This window comes from Microtus oregoni, unplaced genomic scaffold (assembly GCF_018167655.1).
Source record: "Microtus oregoni isolate MIOR12 unplaced genomic scaffold, Mior012 000008F_ref0000371, whole genome shotgun sequence".
Classification (NCBI taxonomy): Eukaryota; Metazoa; Chordata; class Mammalia; order Rodentia; family Cricetidae; genus Microtus; species Microtus oregoni.
In genome coordinates, this window is record NW_024543067.1 from 57,783,975 (window position 1) to 57,803,968 (window position 19,994).

General features: G+C 47.7%; 1 protein-coding gene across 1 annotated transcript in view; it reads right to left on the reverse strand.

Annotated features, from left to right (window-relative positions):
- Positions 1-19,994, reverse strand: part of Sorl1 (sortilin related receptor 1) — a 159,388-nt gene that overhangs the window by 125,138 nt on the left and 14,256 nt on the right. Inside the window, exons 2-4 of the mRNA XM_041657853.1 lie at positions 16,196-16,312; positions 7,445-7,570; positions 834-995 (exon numbers count right to left, since the gene is read on the reverse strand). Of these exons, the coding sequence (XP_041513787.1) occupies positions 834-995; positions 7,445-7,570; positions 16,196-16,312 (405 nt within the window). The remainder of the gene's footprint in view (positions 1-833; positions 996-7,444; positions 7,571-16,195; positions 16,313-19,994) is intronic.

The following is a 19,994-nucleotide window of genomic DNA, read 5'->3' on the forward strand; positions in this document are numbered from 1 at the left end:
CGGCTGGCAAAGGAAAACAGATCTCTGTTTTGGTTACACAACCATAGAGCAAATGAATTGTTTCAAGGCCCTTTGAGCAAAAGCATTCAAATCTCCTTAGTCAGGAGGTAGAGGGGTTTACGCCCTACCAGTATTCACTACTTAACACATTTGAGCGTTGAGGCAGAACTGCTCCACAGGCTCTCCCTCGCTTCCTAGTTTTCTTCAGACTTGATTCAAAATAGGAAATACACGCCATTCGCTTTATAACTCAGAGGCATGCACAAACACAAAGGAAGAATAGCAAAGCTGAAAATCACGTCAAACAAATGTCAGTGCCATGTGCTTAAGGTATGGCAGGGTGAAGCTGAGGGGTAGCACGCCGGCCTAGCAGGCGCCAGGGTCTGCATTCGATCCCAGTTTGGCAAAAGTCAAACAAAATAAATATAGGAGAGGACAGAGAAGTCAGATAGAAACACGCCAGGAAGTCACAGAAGAGTTCACACTCCAGACTTCTCAGGTGGCTCTCTCTAGTCACATTTCTGGGCCTCAACTTACCCCACAGGCTTTCAAAAATGCATGAACACCAAGAAAGGCCTAGTGTTGAAGTCACAGGACCTGCCAAGCGTTGGGTGCTAACTGATGGCAGGGACACAGGGAGAGGGTGCCAAGGGAGTATACGTTTCCTTAGCTGTGCTAAGTGAAATAGTAGCTACAAAGGTTAAGCCTGAGGGAAGAGGAGGACAAGGGAGGAGGCAAGGTTACGAAAAGGACACACAATCCACCAAGCAGAGCAGAAAATTCCAGAACACACACACACACACACTTACATCTGTGCTCCAGAGGTCTCTTACCTGCTTGTTGGGGTGAGATCTGTCAAAGCCCAAGAGGAGGTTGGAGGCTTTGCTGTGGAGGAGGAGGTCAGCAGCCCGGAATGGGATGGAGAAGCCATGGATAGTGCTGCAGAAGTCAAAGGTGATCCACAGGTACTGGGCATAAGCATCTACAAAGATGTACTGCAAGAGAGAACAGGCAAAGTCAGAGCAACCTCTGGCCAGAGCCACCCGACAGGTCCCTAAACCTTTGCAAGTGTCCCCATGTTGGTCTCATCCTCTATCTCTGCATCTCCTGGCCACCAAAAGATGCTGGATATATCAAACCAGGTTCAGTTAAGACGGATGCATGGCTGGGAGATAGCTCAGCTGAAAGGTTCTTCCTTTGCACACACTAGGACCAATCTTTAAAAAAAAAAAAAGTGGGGCCAAGCCTGAGGACCAATACCAGAGGTTGTTCTCCAGTTCTCACAAGACACACACAGAGAGAGAGAGAGAGAGAGAGAGAGAGAGAGAGAGAGAGAGAGAGAGAAAGGAGAGAATAGACAGGCCCAGTAAGGTCACGAGGGGAGCTTGTTTAGCCCGGTCATAGGCTAGTCAACTTTTCTGGTGTTTTTATTTCTTCCCATTGACTTGCCCATTCTTGCTCACTGGCAGGCCATTCAGACACAGTCAGAAAGTGGCTATTGGCAGCCAGGACAGAGATAGCCTGTCCTTCAGATTGCCTGGACCCTGATGGGGGTGCCATCCCTCCACCCATCCTCCAGGCAGCCACAGCTCACCCTTTTCCTGGAAATCATTAAAATCTCTCCATCCTTGCTATAATGCCAGGTGACTCCATAGCCCTGGGGAACCAACTGTGCTGCCAGGCACACTCTTGAGACCCGGCTGAAGTGGCTATGGGAAGCAGGGGCCATACCTCATTTCACTTCTTAATAGGTCACCGACTTTAAACAAGATCTACTGGGCCGGAGGCAGCTGCCGCCTCAAGATTTCCTGGGGACCCAACGAAGGTAGTGCAATTTAACATGTGAATCCTGCAGACTCCATCAGTCATAAGCTAGGAGTGCTGCAGCAAGGCACAGATGAAGGTCAAACAGCCAGTGACACAGGCAGAGCACTGGGAGAACCTGTCCAGACCACGGTATCAGAGCTGACGCTATATGGAGGGGGTCACTGTAGGGTGTCTGCATTGGTTTGCTTTCTGTCGCTGTGCTAAAACCCCAACCAAATCCAACCTAGGGATGCTGGGGGATTTATTTGGCTTTCTCATGCCCATCATTGAGGGAAGTCAGGGTCGAAACTCACGTAGGATCAGAGGCAGAAACTGTGGAGGCTGGATTGCTCCCATGGCTTGTTCAATTGGCTTTCTTTTACAAGCCAAGACCACTTGCCTAGGAGTGGCACCACCCACAGAGGGTTAGGCCCACCCACATCAATTTATTAAGCATGAAAATGCCCCCACAGACTTGACTAGAGACCAGTGTGATTGAGGCTCCCTCTTTCCAGATAGCTCTAGCTTGTGTCAAGTTGACAAAAGCTAACTAACATGGCAGGCATAATGTCCACAAGGAAAGAACATTCCATGCCTGGGATAATGTAACTTTGGGTTAGGCACTATTGTACAGGTTTAATGAAAGGCTCAGAGGCCTAAGAAAATAACGAGTCTAGGAAGCTCAAATGAGACTGGAGCAGGGTGGGGTGGGATGTGGGGGAAGCAGCCGTGCTCCCAGAAAAGCAAGAGTGGTCCCGAGAAGCAGGCATTGAATCAGAAGTAGAGCAATGGGGACCTAGCACCAGCCACAATCAGCCCTTCACATTCTAGAAGACAGCCAATTCAAGGGCATTCCCCTACATGACAGACGAGCTTCCTGCTCCAAACCCTTCTCAGTAGCCTACACAGGAGCTGCTACCCTGCACTGGCTCCCACCTGGCTCTCAGTGGTCCCTCCTGCCTTCTCCTTTGCACATCTCGCCTGTGCTGTTTCTCTTGTACTTCCTCCCCCAGCATCTAATGTAAATCTCACACTCTGCAGAAGCCTAATTAAATCTAAGAAAAAGATAGTAAATGTTTTGAGAGCAAAAACTACTCCAAGCAAACTCGGTGCAATAAAAACAATTACGATCCTAGCAAGAGCATCATAATTCCCGCCATGGATGTCTTCCTTAGAAACAGCCTGCCCTCCTGCTCTCAACCCATCTTGGCTCCTTGGAAAGGTGGCACTTTCAGTTAGCAAGGACTGTTCCAGAAATCTGTTTCATGCCTTTCTCCAGGATCACATTTAATCTAAAATACCACCTAACTAGCCATTTTTATGATAAGGCCGAATGGTTTTTCAGTTTGTTTGTTTCTGGTTGGCTTGGTTTGCTTGTTTTTTTAAGAGCACTTGCTCCACACCAGGCAGGGAACTAGAAGTTTCCCAGGCCGTGTCTTGCACAGGCTGTTTCTCATTCACAGTGACTCGGTGTTTTGGGTCACCTTGTCACACCCCCTCTTAAGAACGAGGACACTGAAGCTCACAGCAGCTTGATCCCCCCAGATGACGCAGGAGCAGAGTCATACCCAGCTGCTGCAGAGCCCGGTTTCTAACAGTCCATCAATCCTTTCTGCTCTCCGAACCAAAGACAGCACTTCCTGATCTGAGAGCATTTCATGGTGCGATTTAACTCACGGATGTGTTTCCTCTCCTCAGATGCTCCTCAGCTGTTCCCTGGAAACCCGTCTTCCTTCACCTTTTGCAACATCCCTCTGAAGCTTCCCTGCTCCTCCCATGACAATCTTGGACTTTGATTCTGTGCGGATTCTTCATCTTACACACACACACACACACACGCACGCACGCACGCACCATCTTGGAAGCTTAGTCTTATGCCCTTTCCTAATGCAGTATTTCTTCCATACAGCCTCCAGAATGGATACTGAATGCTTGCTACAGTTTGGATGTGGTCTGTCCCACTAAGGTTTACAAATTACACGTTTGACCTTCGGTGGTGTTAGGTGATGAATGAGACTGAGGGAGTCACTCAGCCAGCAAAGTCCTTGTGCAAGCATGAGGAGCCGAGTTCCGATCCCAAGGGGGTCACAAAAAAAGCGAGGTGCCGTGGTTCCTCTTTCTAATCCCAGCACTGGATACTGACGAGGTTTCATTTTCCACTTTTTTTCTCTATTCTTTCTTCTCTGATACATTGCACATATCAGAAGGAGTCACATTTCCCCAAAAATGTTCTTGCCCACCGCTCCCTAACTCAAAGCTCCTTGGAGGGCTCCCAAGTCCAAGGTGAAAGTCAATCTCCTCCACCTCCAGATGGTAGTCAGGGTGGCAATGCAGAACACCCATCCTGCCCAGATGCCATCAGCCAGCTCCCTGGAGTCTCTTCCTGCCCATGCCTTCCTCCTGCTTGCAGGCTCCTACCAACTCTATTCCCCTACTGGCAACAAACATCCCATCCTTGAAGCCCCATTCCTAACCCTCAGTGCTCCCTAAGGGCCTCACTACCTCACTTACCCCCTGCTCCATTTAGAGATGACGTCACTCTTCACCCAGCATCTCGTACACTTTGGTGATATGCCACATGTCACAGACATATGTCACATGTCATACACATATGTCACACGGCACACACATGACAGGAAAGAACCGAATGCCTGGTTGCTTTGGCACCTGGTGGCCAACCCCACAGATGGGCTACCAGACCTGACTGACTAGCTGCTTCCCAAAGTGAGGTCTCAGGAGCATCTCTGACTACTAGAACTTCAGCAGCCTCTTTGTAAACACTTCATACCCCAGGGTGCTTCTGGGATGATAAAGTTTTTTGCCGACTTGTCACAAGCTAGAGTCATCAGAGAGGAGGGAGCCTCAGTTGAGAAAATGTTGCCCTCCATAGGAAGTGGGTATCCTGTAGGTCATTTTGTAATTAGTGACTGGCGGGAGAGGGCTCAGCCCATGGTGGGTGGCTACACTCATGGGATGCTGGTCCTGGGTTCTATAAGAAAGCCAGGCTGAGCAAGCCTTTGAAAGCAAGTCAGTAAGCAACCCCCCTCCATGGCCTCTGCATCAGCCTCTGCCTGAGGTCCCTGCCTTGATTTCCTGTCCTAACTGCTGTTGATGATGAACTGTCTGTCACATGGGACTGTTGGGGGAAAGAAAGCCTTCCATCCACAGTAGCTTCGGAACATGTTGTTCCATCACAGCAACAGAAACCCTAACTAAGACAGCAAGTTGCAGAATTTATCTACACAATGGACTTTCTCCAGTTTTGATGCAGGAACCCAGGTATGACGGATGATGAGTTAAAAGCAGAGAAGGCAAGCAGGAGAAGGAAACAAACTGTTTACTATTCCCCTAGCTCCATGCACAGCCTGGAAAAGGACAGGATCCATCTACACTCCTGCTAAAATTAGGCTGTAAAACCCAACTGTGTTCCAGTGGCCCAGCGATGAGTTTGGTCCCAGCACCGTACTCTTGACAGCAAGGCACCCAGCCTTGCATGGCTTTTCTCAGGAAGTGGTAAGGCTGGTGGGGCAATATTTGCCTTCCAGAGAACAAAGGTAAAAGTAAGAGGCACCATCAACACAATTGGTGTCATCACTTCCTTCCGGGGACATCTGGAGAGGGTGACAGTCTTACATGGGGAAGTAGACAGGCTACAGTAAAGTCTTACTCTCTCCTTATTATGAACCTCACCTCCAACTGTCATTATGTTCTCCAAAAAGGCAATTGCTTTCTTTCCTGGGTCCACAGCCTTGCCAACTCCACAGCATGCATGGCCAGCTCACCATGAGAAACCTAAGATGCATGCCAGGCACCTGAACTATAACACACTGCCCCACCCCTCCGTGCAATGCCTAAGTCTCTTTATAGTGATCAGTCAAGTATCCCTACTTCCTTCTTGTCCCAACATAGCAGGTGCTCTCCACCTTCTGTAGACCAAATGCTGCAAAACTCAGGTCCTCGGCCTGCTCTGTGTTCGTGGGAGCCCGATGCAGCCTTCCTGTCTTCAGCCTTGTGATCCACACAGGTCTACATAACCAGAAAAGGGTAGGAAGGCACAACTTGCCCACATATGAGCCCTGAGCTGGAAAGGGAGCACTGACACTATAAAAGTAGAGTCCAGGGCGAGGAGGGAGGCTATGAGGCCAAGACTTCAGCCAGAGTCAACTCTGAGATGGAGTGGAAATCTAGTGGTGATAGCCATAATAGGGAAACACACCCTGGAAACACACGCAAGTCTAAACATAGTTTGTTTCTTGAGGAGCAAGGAACACAGAGAACTAGCCAGAAGCAGCAGCCAGACCCCTAGCAGGCCAATCCTAGTTGGAGCATCTTAACGCCTTACAATCTAGGTGGCCACTCTCCACCTCTAGGAGCCATCCTGACTGGCCATAAGGTAGCTACAGGAGGTGAGTGCTAAGGCTGGTGGAGACTAGGTCCAGTTCCTGCTATTTCTCCTTGTTTTCCCCTTGGGAAGTGTACATATAGGTCATCAGATAGGGCTGATTATTTACTCAGCAGGTACCAGTAGTGACTATGCTAGTCTGTGGTTTTTTTTAAAGGTCTGTACCAGCCGGTAAACAGCCACTGCCTGGAAACCTCCCAAGTGCTTCCTCCTAAAGCAGTAGAGGTCACACCCTTATGGAGGAGGGGAGGGGATATGGGAGGAGGGAGTTTGGCAGGGAGAATGACAGGACCCCTTCTCCACAAATCCAGCAACTAAAATGACCCTGACATTGGTCAGGGTAACAGCATGGGTTGCTAAAACTTTTTAATGCAGCCCCTGCTAGGAGACCCAAGGCCATCTGAGAAACCAACACCAAGGCCTTGGAAAGATCCGGTCTTGGCTCAGTGGGCAATTTCTGCACAAGCAGAATGCAGCAGCTGCCCTCACCTCAGGGAACTCTTACTACAGCTGAGGCAGCTCTCTACCTAAGCAGTTCCCACCCCTGGAAACATGGGTCCAGTATAACTCCCAGAGCAAAGAGCTACCAAATAGCAAGAAAGCCTAGCAGGTTGTCAGGTTCCCTTCCTGCTCAGCTAGCTCCACCTGCCTATAGCCCAGGGATAAGGTCAACACTTATTCCAAAAACAACTGCCTGAGGGTACTGATCAAAGAAGCAAGGCAGCTAATTGAGGAGACAGCAGAGACACAGCCACACCTGCTTCTTGGAGTTTCTTTTCTATAGCCATATAGGTTCAGAAAAGAGGAAAGAGTAAATGCATGCACATGAGCACACGCGTACACACACATGAACACACACACACACACAGAGGCAGGCACATGGTGATGATGCCAACAAAAGCAATGGTTCAGCAGGCAATCTTGGAGGCCCAGGATTAGCACCATGAACCTGAGAAACGTTCCAGCCACCAGTGAGTCTGACAATGTATTGGTTGGCAGATTTTCTGTGGTTGAACCTGACCTTGTTTGTCCAAAAATCCTGCCTGACCAATATTTGGTCTGATTATGCAAAGATCCACCTTGAGAACTGCATTCTGTCACCAATTCCCAGGTAAGACAGGAAACAGTAGCTGGTGAGCCGTGTGTGCACCAAGGATGACAAAGGGCTCCAAGGCCCCGCCCCCTTCAGTACAGCCATCCTCCCAGAAGGCAGTGTTCTTGAGGCAGTCTCCTTACCCGCTTGTTATCAGCAGGGCTGTGGTAGAACTGAGAGATCACTGCTTCACTGCTGTTTCCCACTCCAAAGTTCAGCTTCCCTGAAATCCTGTTGAATGATTTTCCGTAGTCATAAGACACGTATACCTGGAACACACAGAAAGGGAAAAAGAAGAAAGGAGTCAGTGAGATGCTCAACAGAAGGACCTCTAATTGCCCTCCACATCCCAGCTTCCCACTCCAGACACCGAGAGAGCACGATTCCCTAGGAGCCCATGATAGCATGAACTTCTGATTCAATCACATGACCCACAAAGGGGATGCAGGGGACTTCTGTAACTGTCCTCCAAGTTGGGGCGGGCCGGGAAGGTAGAAAGTATGAGACTCTGCAGCTACCCCTGCACCGGGAGCACAAAGTCCTCTCACTCCAGAGGTGAGCCGGAGCCCCAGGAGCAGCTGGCAAACGCGAGAATAAAAAACACCCCCTTCCTGCTGGCTACAGTTCAGGTGCAGACCAGACAGAATGCACTCTGAGAGGGAAAGGGCTCAAAATTTGTTTTTTGCATCTTCTGAAATGTCCCCAAAAGGTAATCAGGATAATTGAATTCTTCATCTCTTGACCAGAAAGATGCCATTCTATACCCGAAGAGAGAAACGCATCAAAGGCTCCCAGTGAGATGAAAAGGAGAAGTTGCCGAGTGATAAAACGTGCACAGAGGTTAAGATGCCAGCAGGCTGGGGGTGGGGGAGCTCATTGGTACAATGCTTGTCTAGTATACGCTAGGTCCTAGTTCTAACCCTAGCACAAGCGTATACACATACACACTTAGAGACACACAATCAGTACCAGAACCGACCCCTGCACTGGTGCTTTGTGACTCTACTGCATGGGAAACCACAGGGGCAGCAGCAAGCCTCCTGGACCCTGCCAACAGACTTGCTTCTCCACTGCCTCCTGGTTTCTGGTGATACAGTAACCACAGAGACACAACCTAAGGACAGTTGTCATCTACCCATGATGCACAGAGCCAATGCTGATCCCATCACAGGAATGAGCTCTCAGGTCACTGCACAGCAACCCTCCCTGGAGAGTCATTGCAGAGAAGACCATGGGGCTCACTAGATTTCGGACTTGCCAAGGTCACAACCTAGAAGTCTTCAAAGCGAGGTGCTGAAGAGACGACACAGTGGTTCAAGAGCACTTGGCTGCTCTTCCAAAAGAACAGAGTTCAGTTCCCAGCATCCACATCACGGAGCTCACAACCAAACACTTGTAACTCCAGCACCAGGGATCTGATACCCTCTTCTGACCTGCACATGCGTGAGCATACACATGAATAAATAATAAAAATAAATCTAAAGGAAAAATACAAAACAACAAACAAACAAAAAACCCAGGGAGAAGGTCCCTGACCTGGCTGCCTGCCTTCAAGCTAGTGATCTCAACACCACCAACTATTATCTCAGGTCATGAAGCATAAAATAGATGCTGTAGGGGTATTTTCAACCTAGATTTTACTACCTGTGAGATATGGAGTATTAATATAAACAAAGAAATGAAAAACAAACCTGTTAGGTGATGATTGCATTGTTAATTTTTCAATTATTTATGGGAGAGATAACTGAGGAAAGCAGGGAAGAAAAACAGCAGGTAATTTCCAAGGAGAGACTGGCTAGACTCAACCCAGAGTTGAGTTCAGCCCAACTTTTGAGTTGCCATCTCCGCCCTTTTGATTCAACTGCAAATAAGCAGTTGAGGGTTTCACAGGAGCCAAGTCGGGCACTGAGCACCAGACACACGGAAACTAACAAAAGACATGGTCATCAGACAAGGACGGGCCTGTGAATGTGTGAACGCTTGCTTGTTAATGAGGCCATGAACAAACTGTAAAGGACAGGAGGCTGCACATGGGGAACCGAGACCGAGGAGGGCCATTACCATTTAACACATGTCAAGGTTAAGGGAGGCAGGGTGTCTCTGCCTCTAACTGGGTCATCTCAGAAAGAACAGTGCCGCCACAGAGGCAGCTGTGCCCAGCTAGCAGGTTGATAGTTCACAGATAACCTGAGTGGGTAAAAGAGCAAGAAGAACTTCCTGCATTCTGTTTGCCAAGAATAGACACGGTTTCCCAGGAAAGTTCAAGAGTTGTACAGCGCAAACTAATGGCTGCTTAAATAGGAAACCAAGCAAGGCTCCTTCCAACTCCAGTATCCTGTGATGTGATAATCCCCTGTGAGAGGCACAAATGGGATCCTATATTTACATCGAAGTGGTATTTTTTCAGTATGTGCTGTTCCCTCCTACACACTGCTCCTCTTCCTCCTTATAACTCTGGTAAGGAATCTTAGCTTCAGGGTACCTAGAGTTTACCAGTTAGTCAACAGACGTCTGTAATGAATAAATGTGATTATAAACGAAGGAGTAGGTAAATGAATGCGCTGGATCAATGACCAAAGAGAGTGAAATGAATTAACTGGTGAGTCACGGAGAAGACAGATCTCAGTAGCAACACTGGATTGGTTCCAGAGTCCCCATGGATACTAAAATCCAGTGACACACAAGAGAAAAAAATAGCACAGAACCTACATGCATTCTCCCATACACTTTATCTCTAAATTGCTTATGACAATTAAGACAACACATGTCTTATAATATATGAATGAATACTTGTTTGTACTGCATTGCTTTAACAATGACAAGGGGCTGGGCGATGGTGGCGCACGCCTTTAATCCCAGCACTCGGGAGGCAGAGGCAGGCAGATCTCTGGGAGTTCGAGACCAGCCTGATCTACAGAGCTAGTTCCAGGATAGGCTCCAAAGCCACAGAGAAACCCTGTCTCGGAAAAAAAAAAAAAAAACAATGACAAGGGAGGAAAAAATGTCTATTCACGTTCAGAATGGATATAACCTGCTGCCCTCACGTTTTCAGTTCACAATTGGTAGAATCATGGATGCTGCGCTCACAGACACAGGACCTGCTGTAACTTTTGAGAGAACAAAAGCTAAGCGCCACAGCAGGAAATGACTAGTCCAGGGTCACATTGGTAGTAAGTGCCCAGGCTTTGCCAGTCTCTTGAGATTCCAAGCCTGCTTGTTTTTTTAACTCTGCAAGTTACCCTCCTACAGATGGTCCCTTTCTCCATACTTAGTGTCAGGAGTTAGAGCCAGCCTTTAGAAAGGTCCTAGGCAGACAGAATAAACAGACTTCCTGAGATTCTCAACGGTAGGGACTGCCACAGTGCGGGTGGCAGTAAAACCTCTTCCTCGTGACACCTGCAAACAAGCCCAACCATCTCATGGGTCTGAGACTTAATAGAGGTTAAGAGGGAGCTGACAGGGACCCATCCTATGCCTGAAGCCTATCACAGATCGCTCATCGACCTGCCTTGCCTTGTCCAGGTTGAACAATTCCAACAAGCTATTTTTATCCTGTCCTTGTAATTTCTTACTTCTCTTCGGCAGAAACAGACTATGCTCAGGGCGGGGGCACAGTTATCCCTCTATAGTGACGACACACAAAAGCCCTCTGAGGGCTCGGTTAATTCTAAGAGGGACGGAGGCTTTGAGTCTCTGTGCTGCACTCCAATTACCAATTCTAACTGGGGCTGTCTGTTGCTCACGGCAGCAGGATGCTGGTGACTCACTGGCCACTGTCACTGCCAGGTGAACGGGAGCAGACACCCTGAGCTCGCTGTCGGCTGCCAGCACCGTTTGTTTTCCTCCAGACGCCGGGTTCCCACTAATTAGTCCTCGCTGACCTCAATATGACACTGTTCCTTAAAGAACAACAACAAAAATCTAAAGTGGGAGGGTTCTAAACTGCCCCAAGGTTCCAATTAGATCACTTCCTTACCCATGAAGACAGTCCTTTGAAGCGAAGGCCCATGCAGCTCAGAATTATATAATAATGGAGGGGCGGAGGAGGAAACCCTGAAATGTCAGACGGCATCCCTTCCCCTGGCACCGCCCCAGGTCTTTTAGAGCACTACATAATCTTAGCGGGCTTCACAAATGCCCAAGCAAGACCTACCGGCCATACGCAGTTTCTGAGAGAGGTCTAAGCCTGGCATGGTAGTTCACACTATCATCCCAGGATTAGGGAGGCTAAATCAAGAAGGAAAGAGTTCAAGGCTAACCCGGGCTGCATAGAAAGTTCCAGACCAGCCTGGACCACATAATGAGAGCATGCCCCAAAGAAAAAAGCAAAAGAAATGAAAATAATAATCATCATAATAATGACAATGATGACGATGATAAATTTTAAAAATTAAAAAAGTAATCTGGGGTAGTACCTAATACTCTTCATTTCTAAGTAGCTCCCAGAAAAACACTCATTTGAATGACTTACATACCATACTTTGGGTACCGTTCTAGTTGGCTTTCTGTTGCTGTGATAAAAACACTGACAGGAAGCATCTTAGGGAAGAAGAGTTAAGGTTAGAGTTTCAAAGCAAAATTTCCAGGCAAGAACTTGGAGGCAGAAACTGAAGCAGAGGCTACGGAGGAGTGCTGCTTACCGGCTTGCCCTCCATGGCTCCCTCAGCCTGCCTTTCATACAACCAACCAGCCCAGCAGCCCAGGGGTGGCACCACCTACAATGTTCTGAGCTCTCCCACATAAATTATCAATCCAAACAATGTAGCCACAGAATAGCCTACAGGCCAATCTGATGGGAATGTTTTCTCAGTTGAGGTTCCCACTTTCCAAATGACTCTAGCTGATGTCAAGTTCGCAAAAAACTAACCAGTTCCAGATACCAAAGTTTGAGAATTGGGGCGGTTGTTTGTTTTGCAATACCAAGAATAAAACTCAGAACCCTGAACACCCAGGCAGTTGTTTTACTAACCATTGCACTACACCTAACTGAGCAATACACAGCACCCCAACCAGAGACCTGAGTCCGCTGGGATGAATAATCATGAACTAGAAGCCCCAATCCTGTGAGTCAAAATAAATTTTCTCCTTAAAAGTTGATTGTCTCAAGTATTTTGTTATAGTAACCAAAAAAAAAATGACTAAGATAGTATAAATTATGTGGCTCATTATTTATAAATGGCAGAGCCAGGGTTCCAACCCAAGCATTGGGATGTAGAGGTTCTCCATACTATTAGCAAGGATGGGAGTTCTACTATCTAGTTGATCCAGGAGGGAGCCAATCATATCATACTAGTCTAGGGACAAGAGGAATGAGTCTTATTATCCATGCCGTCTCAGTCGATTCTGATCCTTTGGTGGATATTGTCCCCAGGTATCATTTTTGGTCAATTATGTTGCACCTAGATACTTCATTACTTCATTATTCCTGCTGGTAATTGAGTGATTATTTGATTCTTTTTTTTTTTTTTTGGTTTGGTTTGGTTTGGATTTGGGGGGGGGGGGTGGTAATTTGTTTTCTGAGATAAGAACTCTCTCTGTAGCCTGGATTAGGCTTGAACTTCCAATCCCCCTACCTCAGCCTCTTGAGTGCTTCTATCATAGGCCTGTGCTACCATACCAGGTGGCTCATGAGTACTCTCCAAAATGCATCCTCAGAAAGCGGAAGTAAAGAACTGGGACAAGTTGAGATAACCACATCCTGGGTTGCAGTTCACCAACTCGTGGCAGAAATAGCTGGCCTTTGCCGGAGACGACACTCGGCTGATGATAGCTGATGACAGGTGGCGTGGTTTGGTTTGGCATAAGAGCAAGCCATCTGGAATGCCAGTGTCCAGGCCCACCCGTGTTTACCTACAGAATATTATAACCTCAGCCATTCTCTCTACTTCACAGGTTCCTTACCTGTGTGCAAGCTCTTCCCCTTCAGACAGTGGCTTTCTGAACCACCCTTCCTGTCCTCCTGAAGGAACACTTGAATCGTTCCCTCACCAGCGCCACCGACTCTGCCTCTGAGTCACAGTTTATTTTTGCACTAACTTTTCACATCCGAACATCTCGGTGTCGGCTGCCAATTCTTTAATGCGGTATGTACATGGAGGGAAGAAAATTCTGCCATATCTATTTATTAACTCTGGACATTAAGTTTCCTTCCCATTTAATCTTCCCTCACACGTCACTCCGGCATAACGACTTCAAACAGCCAACAAGATCTTCAGAACATGTACTCCAACATTTCCACAAGGTGGGAGCTGAGCTGGATAGGCCACTAGTTCTTGAATGGTCAACGCTCCTTTGGGCAGACTGACGGGATCTGAGAAGTGAACTTTCTAAATCAAATCCATGGTTGGTCCCACATTTCCATTACACGTCCCTACTCCACCACTGACATGTTAAGTGACCTGTTGTGAATTCATTTGTGCCCCTAAGCCCTTTTACATGACCTTCAAAAATGCAAAACAATGCTTAAACATCTTTACCCATTTTGCAATGACAAACATTTCCTGGACAGGGGATTATTTTTATGCACAAACACCCTGAAGATTTCTCAATACAGTAGAGCATAGAGCTGACTTCTGGGCCTAAGAGGGACTCCTAACAACAGGCATTAGACTAAAGATGTGCACAGGTAACTACGGAGCATCCCAAGGACAGCAGGCACTCACACACAGCCATCCGTGTGTGACCACAACTACTGCTTACAAACCTTGAAAATATTTATTTATAAATCAGCCTAAATTGTCGCTCCCAAACAAGTCCAGCCTTGTTCAAGAGCAAAACACCAAGACTAGCCATTATCTGCATTATCCCATGATCCAGGGCTCAGAATGTTCCCTAGGCAAAGCTCTGCCCAGCCCTTCTTCAAGCCTCCCTTACTGTGCTTGCCCTAATTAACTGCTCTGGAAAACATCCCAAGACTCACACTGACTACATCCAACCCAGACAGTGCATACACTGATGGGGGCTCTGAGACACCCAATGTACATCCACAAACCACAAGTGTCCCTTTAAAACACGTGTGAAGGCATCCTCTGACCAGAATGCAGAGCCAGGGCAGGGGAGGGGAGAGCGTGCAGGAGGCGGGAATACAGCGTGTTCTCCACAGCTTATGAAGCTCACCCTTATAAAGAAGGCAGTCACCCACCCCAAGGCAAGGATTATTGCTTTGCCCGCAAGGAGATGCCTGGACTGCAGACTTGGAAGCCAAGGACCAGCTCTGACCCTAATCCTAGATTTTTTTTTTTTTTGAATTTTCGAGACAGGGTTTCTCCATAGCTTTTGGTTCCTGTCCTGAAACTAGCTCTTGTAGACCAGGATGGCCTCGAACTCACAGAGATCCTTCTGCCTCTGTCTCCTGAGTGCTGGGATTAAAGGCGTGCGCCACCACCGCCCAGCCTAATTCTAGATTTTTATTTGGCCTAAATGGTACTTGTAAGAGCTACCCTTTAGCTGCCAACTGGTAAGACTTAGCAGCTTTACACAAAGAGACCTCTAGGCTGGGGGCAAAAGCTCAATGGTAGAGAGGTAGCCTAGCGTATGCCAGGCCCCGGGTGCCATTCCCAGCGCCACGAAATAAGTCAAAAGACCTGTGACCTTCTGCTGAAGTCAGGAGATCTGGCTATACTGAACCAGTAACCTGCATGGCCTCCAGGACGTAGGTAGGACCTATTCACCACAGTCCTGTGAAGTATTTCTGCTGCTTGCTAGTGCCTAGACCACTAACCAAGCATCAACCAGAGACAGAAAGTCTTTCTTGAGCCTATATATCTTTTGAAGGTGCAGAAATGGCCTACTGCCCAAGACCATGGACTTAAGAAAATAAAAGAGACACTCTTTATTATAAAGAACTTGGAAGTGCTGGACATGATGGGACATGTCTTTAATACCAATGCTCAGGAGGCAGGGGCAAATAAATCTCTGTGGGTTCAAGGCCAGCCTGGTTTATATGAGAAGCTCCAGACTAGTCAGGGCTATATAGTAAGACCCTATCTAAAAAAAATGGGGGTGCCTTCCCTCCCATCCTGGATCTGAGATTCTTTCAGTTCTTCACAGTATCTAGCTAAAACAACATTATCAACAGAAACAGTAGAAATGAACATGGTAGTTTATGCTCATAATCCCAGCACTAAAAAGACTGGGGCAGGACTGCTATGAGTTCAAATCCAGCCAAGAGAAAGTTCTAGACACTATGGAAAGTGCTGGAGAGAGAGGCCCTGTAACAACAACAACACACACACACAAAACAGACAGACAGACAGACAGGATGATAAAGAGAAGATGGATAGACAGATGATACAAGACAGATGATTAATAGATACATAGACATATGAGACATATAGCTAGAACATAAATATACATCCTGATGCAGGGATAATATATAAGTAAAGGAGGAAGAGAATGGATCTGTCAACAGCTCATCAGCTAGTCATTATCTGCATTATCCCATGCTCCAGGGCTCCGGATTCCCTAGGCAGAGCTCTGCAGCTGATAGCCAACCCTTTTCCAAGACTCCCTTACTGTGCTTGCCCTAATTAACCTTCTAGAAAACATCCCACGATGTTGACATACGGAAAAGACAGACCAGATTAACTCTCTCTGGATCAGCTCCAAGCTGCTCTGCCTTGGAGTGCTCTTTGGCGCCTTGTAAAGCTATCAGTACAGACCACCTGTGATGTCTCAAAAGTCATCCTGCACTGTGCACATCTGCTTGGACAGCTCCACCCTGAGTTCGGCATGCAAGGGTCACATGCATTATTTTCCATATCTCTTCACTGCCATACAGTTCATCTCATCCATTCTTTAACTACCCACTCTTTCTTCTCTGACCTGGCAACCTGGAGGCTCAGAAGGGTCATTCCAATAGCACCCGGGAGGGCCCAGCACCCGGAGATACTTACATCACTGCTCTTAGGCCTCGCCAATGCCAGGCTGTCTCGGGCTAATGCCACGATCACGTTGCTTTTCTCTCCAGCCCAGTGCACCACCATCTGATTGTGGGAGTCATTCAGACTGACCTGAAAGAAACCAAAAGGAAATCAAGCCCTGTGGTGAGTGACAGGCACACACATTCCAAACCAAGACTCCTTCCTGGTCCCCTCTGCCACTCAGATTCTGAGATGTGTTGCGTGGGGTCAGGGCAGCCTCCCCTCGTTGCTCACCAAACTCTTCCATTAGTACCTTCCCCAAGACGAATCACCAACCCATCCTACACTCAGTTATACTATAGATAACATCTCCTGGGGACAGGACTTCACAAGGGACTCCTCTGCTTTATTTCATCCTTGGTGACATCACTCCATGTGTGTGCTGTGCACTAACACGTCCGGTTCATTCAAAAAAAAACTCACCATAGGCTGGGAATAGTGGGGTACAGAGGGGATAGTTAATGGGGGACAAGGGATAGATGGAGGAAATAACTTTTTTATTTAGATTTAGTGTGTGTGTGTGTTCTCAGAGTATACGCTATAGAACATGTGCAGAGGTCATAGAAAAGGAAAACTTTCTGGAGTTGGGCCTCTCCCTTCACCATGTGGGTTCCAGGAATTGAACTTGGGTTTTCTGTCTCGGTCACAAATACCTTTACCCACCGAGCCACCTCACCAATCAGAAGGAATAACTTCTAACATCCTATAGCACCTGTAGGAAGACTATGATTGACAACAACAGTTGATTGTATTCAAACCAGAGAAGATGATAAATACTCTCAATAGAAACAATTGACTGTCTAGGGTGATGGACCATCCATTCTCTGACCATTACCTGCAGGTGCCCCTTATCTGACCATGACACACACCCTGAAACACCAGACTGTTTGTCTGTATGTGTCTATTAAAAATTCTATAAATTTTTTTAAAAATCCACAGACCAAAAGGCCACATACTTTTTGAACTTCTTTCTAAACAAGTGTGTCGGGAGAGAGCACTGTTACTCAACTTTAGGTAAGAAGAAAAGTTGAAAGAAAGACTTGCTTATGCAATTTCTCTACTTTGATGGCCGTTTGGGGTTTTTTGAGACGGTCCCTCAGTGATTATGATCCTCCTGCCCCAGCCTCCCTCAGTGCTGAGGTAGCTGAGTGTCTCAAATAAGGAAACGTTACACAGTTCTAAACGGAAGTAGCCTTTAGATTACTGCAACAGTAGCTCCCAGACTTTCAGGTCTGCAAATCAGCAAAATAAAAACAGAATAAATAGGCTAACTGAGGTCTGAGTGGCCATTTGTATTTTGCCTGATGTGGATATGGATAAGCCGCCATGTCACAGCCTCTCTCTCTCTCTCTCTCTCTCTCTCTCTCTCTCTCTCCCTCCCTCCCTCCCTCCCTCTCTCTCTCTCTCTCTCTCTCTCCCTCCCTCCCTTCCTCCCTCCCTCCCTCCCTCTCTCTCTCTCTCTCTCTCCCTCCCTCCCTCCCTCCCTCCCTCTCTCTCTCTCCCTCTCTCTCTCTCTCTCTCTCTCTCTCTCTCTCTCTCTCTCTCTCTGCTTCCTGAAGACACCACAGACTCTTGCCCTGACTGAGACAGCAAGGTATATCCCTGGGACAGGGCTCCAGGGCTCTGAGAGACATCCTAGGGACCACTCCACCCACACAGTCCATTCGCTGGTGGCAACTCAGATCCCAATGCCCTAGAGGCAAACAGTAACAGGCTAGAAAGTGCCTGGGTGCCTGGGTTCTGACAGGCGGGGCTGCTGCTGATAAGAAACACTCACTCTGAACTTCTCAGATGGGCACTGCTAAGCTTTCAGGGTTTGTTTGATAAAACTAAGGAAGAATCTAAACTTGGAGTAAAGAACCACTCTTTTAGGTCACTTTTGCCTCATGGAAAAACTATCTGTGCGGCTTTGTTTCTCTCTTTTCACTGTTCTGTCTCTCTGAATGCCTGTGTTCTCATCTTAGCTCACCATGCACTGACTGATGGGCATCCATTCCAAGACAGACTTTTCAAGAACATTGGAGCTCAAAAGTTACTGAACCTGTGCGGACACCAGCAAGCACCAGGGCCCCCTCTGAGAAGCAGTTTGAGGCCTCCCCAAACCCAGCCATCCCACCGCTCCTGCTGAATAGTATCAGGAACAAGACAGGTTGGACAGCCATCTGAAGACCATCAAAGAACCATGTCAGGCCCTCAGGCGAGGAGGTCCAGCTTGAGGCACTGAGCACCTGCCTCTGAGCCTGGAGGGCTCACCCACCCGGGCCAACATCAACTCCTGGACTACTGAAGAGTTCAAGTTGAGCGAACCAATCCTTCTCACAGCAGATCTGGAGCAGAAAGCCCGCCCCCCTCCACAGCCTCTCCCTCTTCCTTTCCGTTTCTCCTCCACCCTGATGTGTTCCACCCACTCCTTGGGGGTGCTCTCAGATGTCACAAGGGAGAAGAAAAACACCTGGGCCACAAGCTTGGCAGCCAGCTCCGGTGAGGAGATAATCTGTAACGGCCCTGCTTCAGGTCATAAGCACCTGCATCTAATTTGATCCAAGAACAAACCGTTCAGATACATGTATATCTGAAGTGAGACCGCTTCAAATAAAAAAGACCCTTGATATTTTTTTTAAGAAAATATGTCATTCCAAAACCCCACTTCTCACTCCCAGTAGATAAGTTCCCGCAAGCATCAAGAGAAACGTGCAAATCAAAAGCTAGAAATAAATTATTTAACTCAAAAAAACTGCTAAGGGTCTCCCCCCAACACCTCAAACCTCTTACTTCCTCTTCCCTTCTCCTCCCTCCCAACCTAGGCTTCCAGGAAGAAACTGGAAATACTGATGGATCAGAGAACCACCAGCACAGGCACCTCGGGTCCTCGGGCAAAAATCTTCTCCCCTACAAAACCATCTGCACCCTAGGAACCAGAAGGGAGCAAGGAGAGAACCATGTAAATGGCACTAGGAAAGGGGGTTAGGAACCTAGGAGCTTCACCCGAAGTTCACACGGGGTCTGGGATGAAAAGATCTTCCATATTCAATCCGGCCATCCTCAAAGTGGCAGGCACAGCCATCCCTCTGGCAGGTTAATAATCAGAGGACACTTTGAACAGGCTACAAAGTGGGAAGGGATCAGAGTGGAGAAGAGGTCTGACAACACTTGCTGAGGTCTTTGTAGCAGAGGGCATAGCTTTTGTTAACTGAGCCTACGGGATGAGAGATGAAATGGACACAAAGGAGAGGCATCAAAATATTTCAGGGGGTTCTCATAAAGGAAGCCACTGGAGGGCAACCTTGGTGGAACTCTCTTTTCTTTTCTTTTCTTTTCTTTTCTTTTTCCTTTAAGCCTTTTCTATCCGATGTCCCCTATATTCCTAAGAGCAAACTGGAAAAGGGCAGCCCGGCGCATGGAAGGAGAAAGCTCTCTGGCAAGCAACGGCTTGTCCAAGGGTCACCAGGCACGCACACAAACAGTTCTGCTCCTTGCCTTGGCAGAGACCTCAAGCATATCCAGTCATGAGAATATAACTCCCTGGTGAGTCACCACTAATCTTCAATGCAGCCTAGGTGCCCATCCCCCGCCAGCACAGGACCAGAATCAGTAGCGGGAATCAATGCACCCCAAGGACAAGGGAGCCAGGGAGCCAGGAGGGCGAGGCCAGAAAGCCATAAATTTTATTAAGGTCAAGACATGCAGTCTGCTTTCCTCCTCTCTGTGTCAGTCCTACAGGGAAAGGCAGGAAGCAGCCCCCAAAGGACTGTCTTGCCATCCTCCATGGACT